Source organism: Canis lupus, chromosome X, assembly GCF_003254725.2.
Source record: "Canis lupus dingo isolate Sandy chromosome X, ASM325472v2, whole genome shotgun sequence".
Classification (NCBI taxonomy): domain Eukaryota; kingdom Metazoa; phylum Chordata; class Mammalia; order Carnivora; family Canidae; genus Canis; species Canis lupus.
Window position 1 is genome coordinate 76,892,956 of NC_064281.1, and position 9,147 is coordinate 76,902,102.

Sequence of the window (9,147 nt, forward strand, 5' to 3'; positions counted from 1 at the left end):
GGTGTATCCCAGGAGCAGAGGATAGGAAGAGGCAAGTCCCCAGAGAAAAACTGGGAATGGCCAACAGGCCCCTGAGAAAATATTGCCCTTCCCCAGCAGGCAGAGAAAGGCCCAGGAATACACAAAGGGAGAGTCACAGAGCCCAGGCTGGTGCTGCTTAAGAAGGACGCGGCAGCAGAGGCGAGCTGTGCTAGCGGCCCCGCCGAACGCCACCTCGCGGGCAGCAGCCCACACGGCAGGGGGGCGGTGCCCCGAGCAGTGACGAAGGCCTCACGTGACCCGCCAACGCTGACTCGCGCGCCTCGCTGTAGCGTCAGACCCGGCCTTCGCTCGCTCGCTCGCTCGCTCGCCCGCCCGCCCGCTCGTCGGTACCTGCTCCCGGTGGCCCTGAAGGCGGCGGACCAGGGGCGGCCCCAAAGAGTAGGAGGCGGAGGGGGAGCAGGTAAGGGACCCGGCGGACGGGGAGCGATCCCTGGGCTTGGTGTGGGAGAGCCCACACGGGCCGCGGAGCCCACCGGGGTGCCGCAGCCCCGGGGCGAAGCGGCGGGGGGACCGCAGCCTCCCGCCCCACCGCGGCCCGCGTTTGGCTGCAGAAAATGGTAGGCGGAGCGCCGGGCTGTGGTGAGGCGCTGACCCTTCGGCATCACCTGCCTCTCGCCCCGCCCCGCCCCGCACCGCGCCGCGCCGGTCCTTCTTGGTGTAGAAAATGGTGGTCAGCGCGGGGGATGGGGCGGCTGGGGGTGGGGGTGGGGGCAGGGCCGTGGGGGGCCCGTGAGGGGCTGGGTAGCGTCGGGTCCGCGCGAAGCGTTCGGCCGCCGCAGCCCCCCTGCTGCCACCCCGGCCCTCTGCAGGTGTGCTGGTCCAAGTGTTGCGGCGGCGCACTCGCGGCGAGAATCCGGAGGAGGAGGAGGAGACTGCAAGGATAGGCCCAGGTCGGTGTGGGGGACAGTAGAGGGGGCGTGCGGGGAACGTGTGGAAAACCCTGAGGCCCCAAATTCCCTACCCCTCCCCCCGCCCCAGCGCGTCCTCCATCTTGGTGCCTGCAGAGGCCTGGGAAGGGATCGGCAGGGAAAATGGTGGGCTTTGGGTGGGGGGGGGGCGGGGAGGGGAGCGACGGGGGCGGGAGGGGGGCTCGGACCGGGGGCCCCCTGGAGGGCGTAGGGAGCCTCTCAGGTGGGAAAATGAAATTTTAAAAAACTGAAGAGATCCAGGGCTTTGAATCTTGGAATGTGCATAGTAGGGCCTCTGTCCTCGGTGCTGATCAGCCCACTAAGAAAATCATTGCTCTTTTGTCTTTTAGGAGCAATGGCGTCCAAAGAGAAACAAGTGGTGAAAAGTGTCAACATGGAAAGTGCCCAGCAGGAAAACGAAGAACAGAGCTCTGTGCAGAATGAAGAGGGATCATGCAATTCGAAAGGGAGTGAAGGCCAGAAGAATGGAAGAAATGTTAAGCTGGGGCGAATGAGACGACTTGTCCCTAATTTTCGATGGGCCATACCTAACAAGAATATTGATCACAATGAAATGGGAGATGATGTGGAAAAGTTCGTAGGGCAAATGATGGAGATCAGGAGAAAGACTAAAGAGCAGCAAATGAGGCATCATAAGCGCTTCCAAACTCCTGAACCTGATAATCATTATGACTTTTGCCTTATACCGTGAATCTTAAGGTTTTCCCTGAGGTTAATAATGTGGCCTCTGCTCCACAAGCTTGTAGTTTTGTGATTTACTTTTTCTGTAAACATTTGGTGTTTCCAGTTACCAGTTTGTAATTAAATATTGTTTTGTCTCTGTAAAACTTTCTGTCCAGCAGGGCAATTTCACCCAGTTTTAGAAAAAACTATTCTTTTCATAATTGAAATTAATAAAGCAGTTGAAACAGCAATCTTCCACTTTCACCCTAGTCTTTATTTTATAATACTATTTTTTCTCTCCTAGCTACCTAAACGCAAAATCTCTAGTCTTTGACTGTTTTTGTTGTTGTTGTTTCCATCCAATGAGCAAGGAAGGATCATACTCCTAACTCAATATCTGATGTAATTTTAACAATGTATGTGCTCTACTGTTTTTCAAGGAGTATGAGTCTTCCACCTGCATAAAAACACCTTGGGAAAGGGAGATTTGAGAATATAGAATATCTGGCTTCTGTCCTCCAGATACACAGATGGGCACTCCAGAATCTCCCATTTTTTAGCAAGCTTTCCAGGTAAATCTAGTGTACACCTCTAATTTGAGAACACTGTGGTATGTATGTATGTATGCATCTATCTATGTACATAGGTGTATGTTGTTAAGTGTGAGCAATAAAGTAAAATTAAGAATGCTTACCTGAATTCAATGGACAAAAACATTAAAAAAGAAAAGTACAAGACCTTAAAATAGACATTATAAGAGGGGTGAAGGTAGTGGTAGATTAGGGTACTGAAGTTAAGAGATGCTAAGTACCAAGCTACCCCCTACTATATATCTGGCCTGGGCCATTTTCTAGAAGACCTTGTCATCTGGGGATAAGAGCATATTTGACTTACAAGTGATAAGCTGAGGAAGGTCTAAGAGACTCAGTAACATTGAGGCTGTTTTTAAATTTTTTTAGTATATTTCCAATACAGAAACTCGTTTATAGGAAAGTGGAGAGAAAGCTTAAAGACTTGGCAATCCAAAAAAAAAAAAGACTTGGCAATCCAGTATTTTTCAAAGTGACAATTGCCACCCATTATGGCTCTTTTTTTTCATTATGGCTCTTTTCAATTAGCAATAATCGCGCCTCGGATAAACCTCATTGGCTATGATACTGCCACTGCGCAAAGCTCATTATGGCTCTTAAAATTAGTTTTGTGGGTCACAACAAGCAATCTTCAACACCAACAAAAAAACCAGTCCATTGCCCATGAGTAGTAGTAAGGATTATTTTGAGGGGTGCCTGGGTGAATTAGTAGGTTGATCATCTGACTTGGTTTTGGCTCAGGTCTTGATCTCATGGGTTCTGAAATCAGGCTCCATGCTCAGTGGGGAGTCTGAGATTCTCTCCTGCCCCTCTAAAGTAAATATCTTTTTAGAAATATTTTATTTATTTGTTTGAGAGAGATAGGAGCATAGGGAGAAGCAGACTCCACTGAGCAGGGAGCCAGATGTGGGACTGCATCCCAGAATTCTAGGATCATGACCTGAGATACTTAACCAACTGAGCCACCCAGGTACCTGTAAATTAATCTTTTTAAAAAGTTATTTTAAGAAACTTTTTTTACATGTAGGAAATATAGCCTTATAAAATGTATTTCTAAATGTAGGTTACAAGGTAAAAGAAACTGGTACAGCTGCTCTGGAAAACAATATGAAAGTTCCTCAGAAAGTTAAAAACAAAGCTATCCTACAACCCAGCAATTGCACTACTAGGTATTTATTGAAAGATATAGTGATTCAAAGGGGCACATGCACCCCAATGTTTATAGCAGCAATGTCCACAATTGACCAAAATATGGAAGGAGCCTAGATATCCATTGACAGATGAGTGGATAAAAATGTAGATACCGTATCTTTGTATGTGTATATATATATTAACTTTATATATATTATAATATACATAAACTCCAGCACCTTTCTCTGCCACTAAACACACACACACTGGAATATTACTCAGCCATCAAAAAGAATGAAATCTTGCTATTTGCAATGATGTGGATAAAACCAAAGGGTACTATGCTAAGTGAAATAAGTCCTTCATAGAAAGATAAATACCATATGATTTCATTTGTGGAATTTAAGAAACAAAACATGAACACAGGGGAAGGGAAGGAAAAATAAAATAAGACAAAAACAGGGAGGCAAACCATAAGACTTAACTCTAGGGAATAGACTGAGGGTTTATTGGGGGAAGGGGTGGTGGGGGGATAACTGGCAGATGCGCATTTAGAAGGGCAATTGAACCACTGGGTGTTCTATGCAGCTGATGAATCACTGAATTCTCCCTCAAACTAATAATACAGTATATGTTAATTAAATTGAAATTAAAATTTTTGTCTTAAATCACTAATTCAAACTTCATTTCACAGTGAAGAAACTAGGTAAGGAAACGGTTTTCCCAAGTTCACACAACCAGTTAGTGGTAGAGCTGAGACCACAGTCCCCAGTTCAGGATGCTTATATCCTTCCCACAGTACCTCCACGAGGCATGATTTGGAAATATATGTGTGCTCATTGCCAGTGTGTGCATTAACAAACGTACAACTTAAACAAAATCACTGTTTATTTGTTCACACTTAAGTCATCAGATTCCCTGCATGTTTAATTGGCAAACACTTAATGAGAGCTCTGTGCCCCTTACAACCTTTTGGAGCTGGAATGATCTTTCAGCTTCTGTCTAGAAGAAGAGGATGATGGAGATTCTGATCTGGAAATGCAAGGTGGTGAACTTAGGCAATTCATAAAGGCTAGCTGATTGAAGTTCATGAGTGGCCTTTTGGTCCTTCTGAAAATCAATACTATACCTTTCCATACACCAGTCCCAGATTTCCCAAGGTAGCCTCAATTTTAAAAAATCTGTGGGTGGAGAGTGAGATTAGAACTTAATGGGTGGAAGGAGAACTGAAGGAAGCCTCCCACCAGGGTTCTTTGGGGGTGGTGGGAGATGAGGACAGACTTTCCAAAAGAAGTAAAGGTCAATGTTGGGGTTCAGAATGAGATTTTTTGAAAGAACTGAAATAAAGCCCCCTTCTTTGGTGTTTCTGAGGGAGATGAAGTCAGAACTTTCTAGAAGTGGTAAAGGTCAGGGAACAAGGTTACAATATGATTGGTTGAAGGAGAACCAAATTAAGACACCTCTCCTGGAAGTTTCTCTGATGGTCAGGTATAAGTCCAGAACTTTCTAGAAACATAAAATTCAGGGACCATGATCAGAACATGACAGAAGACAAACAAGCACCCTTTTCTGAGTGTTTCAGCAAAGGTGGAGGAATGAGAACAGAATTTTGGAAAAAGTAATAGCCAGGGGAAAAAGTAAAAGTCACCAAGTCAGAAGGTGATTGAAGGAGAACTGAGTTACTTTAGTGAATCCACACATCCCATGGGAGGGTCAATCTTGGTGGGTAATATATTCTGACTCTTTAAGGTGACCATAGAGATAGATGTATTATATGGAAGTGTCCCTAAAGAGGCCGGCAAGAAAATAAATATGAAAACAAAACCAAAAAATGAATCAGCCAGGAATAACAAACTAATGCATTCATCCCTATCACTCATTTATGTGTTCATGTTTGTAACTATTTAGTTTCTCGAGGAATATGTGTATGATTTTATAGATTTTGAGGCAAGGCTTTGGATAGAAGCCCAGTAATTAAAAACACAAAGAGATCTCTAAGAAGAGTCTTCCAAAAGCATATGTTGTCATCTTCAATTAACAGAAAATGGAGATCTCATTGAGGGATACTTTAAAGAGGCCACCAAGGAAAAAATTGAACTTATAATGAAAAAAGTAAAAAAAAGTAAAAAAAAAAAGTAAAAAATAAACGAAGTATCAGGAGAAGAAAACACCACTTCCAGTCCTTTCAGTCTGTGTCTACGTGTGAGTAATTATTTAGCTTTATAAAGGTATAAAGGTATAAAGTTTAAAAAGACCTAAACTATGCAATTTGATCTGTGTTATGTATATTGAAGCCTATGAAATCATGACCACAATGAAAATAGCAAACATTTCCATTATTTCTGAAAGTCTCTTTCTTCCCATTTGTAATCTATCCCTCCTTCCACCCGCATCCTCAAGCAACCTCTGGTCTGCTTTCTGTCCCTATATTTTGTTTTTTGCAATACTTTTTATATCACAGAGCATATACTCTTATTTTTATCTGGCTTCATTCATTCAACATAATGATTTTGCATGTAATAATAGCATATTCCTTTCTACTGCTAAGTGGTATTCCATGATATGGTGAATGTTTATCCATTCATCTCTTGATGGATACTTCGGTACTTTCCAATTTTGGGCTATTACAAATAAATAAATTTATTTACAAGTAAATAAATTGTACTTCATAATATTTGTGCATTGACAAGTATTCATCAGTCAATGCACACTTGGGCTCTTTCCATAGTTTGCCTGTTGTAAATAATGCTGCTATAAACATTGGGATGAATATATTCCCTTGAATAATGTTTTTGTATTCTTTGGATAAATACCTCTTGGTGAAATTGCTGGATCATAGGGTAGTTCTACTGTTAACTTTTTGAGGAAACTCCATACTGTTTTCCACAGTGGCTGCACCAGTTTGCATTCCCACCAAAAAGTTAAGAGTATTCCCTTTATCTGCATCCTCACCACCACCTGTTTTTTTCTGTGTTGTTGATTTTAGCCATTCTGACAGGTGTGAGAGGCTATTTCATTGTAGTTTTGATTTGTATTTCCCTGATGATGAATGATGTTGAGCATCTTTTCATGTGTCTGTTAGAAATCTAAACCACTCTAAAAAGGTGTGTATTACATTGTAGCTTTAATTTTTATTTCTCTAGTGACTAATCATGTTCAGCATCTTTTCGCGTACTTATTATTCATATATCTTCTTTTGCAAAATAATTTGTTCAAATATTTTGCTAATATTTTTTAAGATTTTTATTTATTTGAGAGAGAGAGAGAGCATGAGCATTAGTAGTGGAGGGGCAGAGGGAGACGGAGAAGCAGGCTTTCTGCTGGGCAGGGAGCCCAAATCTGGGCTCAATCCCAGGACCCTGGGATTACAACCTGAGCTGAAGGCAGACCCTTAACCAACTGAGCCACCCAGGTGACCCAATATTTTGCTAATTTTAAAAAATTTGGTTGTTTGTCCTCTTACTACTGAGTTGCAAGATTTATTTATAAATTCTATATTCAATTTCTTTGATATATATGTTATACACTTTTCTGTCTTGGTTTGCCTTTTCATTTACTTAATGATTTCTTTCAAGACCAAAAGTTGTAAATTTGCATGAAGTACATTTAATCCACTTTTCCTTTTTATAATTGTGTCCTATTTAAATAATGTGTTGCCTAATCCAAGGTTATGAAGACTTTATCCCATATTTTACTCTAATAGTTTTATAGTTTTAGGCTTTTTATTTTGTTTTATGAACCATCTCATGTTAATTTTCGTTTAAGGTATGAAGTAAACTCTCGTGTTCATTTTATTCCATATTGATATTGGACTAATACAGCACCATTTGTTGAGAAGACTTTCCTTTCTCCATCCTATAGCCTTTGTACTTTTGTCAAAAATTAAGTACTCAGACATATGTAGGTATATTTTTATACTTTCTATTTTGTTTTATTGATCTATATATGTATTTTTTCACCAATATTTTTTTTAAATTTTTATTTATTTATTTATGATAGTCACAGAGAGAGAGAGAGAGAGAGAGAGACAGAGACACAGGCAGAGGGAGAAGCAGGCTCCATGCACCGGGAGCCCGATGTGGGATTCGACCCTGGGTCTCTAGGATCACACCCTGGGCCAAAGGCAGGCGCTAAACCGCTGCGCCACCCAGGGATCCTCTTTTTTCACCAATATTAAACTCTCTTGATTGCTGTAGCTTAATAGTAAGTCGTGAAACAAGGTAGGGAAACTCCTGCTACTTTGTTCTTCTCTATTAAAATTGCTTTGGATATTCTAGGTCCCTTGGATTTTCATACAAATTTTAGAATCAGCTAATTATCTTTTTAAGCCAGCAAGAATTCTTATTGGGATTGGTTTTAATCTGTACATCAGTTTGGTGAGAATAGCTATATTAATAGTTTCAATATGTGAACATTGTATGACTTCTATTATTCAAATCTTATTAAATTCTCCAAACAGTGTTTTGTAGTTGTCATCATAGGGGTCTTGTACATATTTTGTTACATTTATTCCTAGGTATTTTTATCTTTTTTGTTGCTGCTATAAATGGAATTTTTACATTTAATTTCCCAATTGTTTGCTGCTGCTACTACATAAGAATAAAATTGATTTTTCTATATTAACCTTGTATCTTATGACATTGCTAAATTCATTTATTATTTCTAGTAGCTGATTCTAGATTCCCTGCAGCCTTCTACATAAGCATTTATACCATCTGCAAATAGGGACAGTGTTTCTTGAAAGGAAAAACACAAAAACAGGGGTCTTGTCACAGCATTCAAGGACAAGGCCCCTCGCTGGGGTCTCCATAAACTGAATGAAGCTGAAAACTCCGTGAGTCTTTCACATAAGGTGTCTTCTCCTTTTTTCTCAGTTTTGTAAGTTTCCCACACTTACCATAATTAGTCAAGTATAGCTTCATGTAAATGACCTATTCAGGTCCTTTCTGGTAAGGATATCTGAGAAGGATGCCAGGGCCCAGGAATTGCATTTGGAAAGCAGCAGGACATGTGTAGAGAACAATGTAAAATGTAGGTGGCTTCTGACCATCAGGCCAAACATTTCCAAGTGAATGGCAGAATCTGGTCCAGTAGTAAACCAGTCAGGAGGACCAATTTCTGCATAAAGGTTAGACAAGAGCAGAACCACTGGGGATGTGTCCCTTAGGTACTTTGTACCCACTAGCAAGGCTATTATTAAAAAAAAGCCAAAAAACAATAACAAGTGTTGCTGAGGATGTGGAGAATTGTAACCTTCATACATTGCTGGTGGGAATATATAACCATGCAGTCGCCATGGAAAACAGTTTGGCAATTCTTCCAAAGAGAAAGATAGAGATACCATGTGACCTAGCAATTTCCTTGGATGTATATACTCAAGATAATTGAAAACCTATGTTCACAAAACTTTTACACAAATGCTCATAATAGTGAAAAAGTGCCAACAACCCAAATGTCCATTAACTGAGAAACCAATAAACAAAAATGTGGTATATTCATATAGTAGAATATTATTCAGTACACATAAAATAAGATGAAGTCCTGATAAAGGCTACAATGTGGATAAACCTCAAAAACATTATGCTAAATGAAAGCCAAACACAAAAGGCCACATATTGTATGATTCCATTTATATGAAATATTCAAAATAGACAAATCTGTTGAGACAAAAGTAGAATAATGGTAGTAACTGGGAGAGGATGAAAATGAGGAATGACTACTAAAGGGTATAGTTTATATACTTCTGGAGGAGAAGAAGCCCAGAGTGATGGCAGGCACCGTGAAGCTGCAGG

General features: G+C 41.0%; 1 protein-coding gene and 1 pseudogene across 2 annotated transcripts; one reads left to right on the forward strand and one right to left on the reverse strand.

The window, feature by feature from the left end:
- The first annotated feature begins 263 nt into the window (after window positions 1-263).
- Window positions 264-1,885, forward strand: BEX4 (brain expressed X-linked 4). 2 transcript variants are annotated; one of them, XM_025431645.3, is made up of 3 exons: window positions 264-442; window positions 852-932; window positions 1,301-1,885. In XM_025431645.3, exon 3 carries the CDS (start codon window positions 1,306-1,308, stop codon window positions 1,660-1,662), a length of 357 nt encoding a protein of 118 aa, XP_025287430.1. In that variant the 5' UTR covers window positions 264-442; window positions 852-932; window positions 1,301-1,305; the 3' UTR covers window positions 1,663-1,885. The 2 variants fall into 2 exon arrangements, with proteins under 2 accessions (XP_025287430.1, XP_048963078.1); XM_049107121.1 differs by lacking the exon at window positions 852-932 and having other exon boundaries at window positions 271-442.
- Window positions 1,886-2,648: 763 nt separating this feature from the next.
- On the reverse strand, window positions 2,649-2,809 carry LOC112649555 (U4 spliceosomal RNA; annotated as a pseudogene).
- Window positions 2,810-9,147: the final 6,338 nt, after the last annotated feature.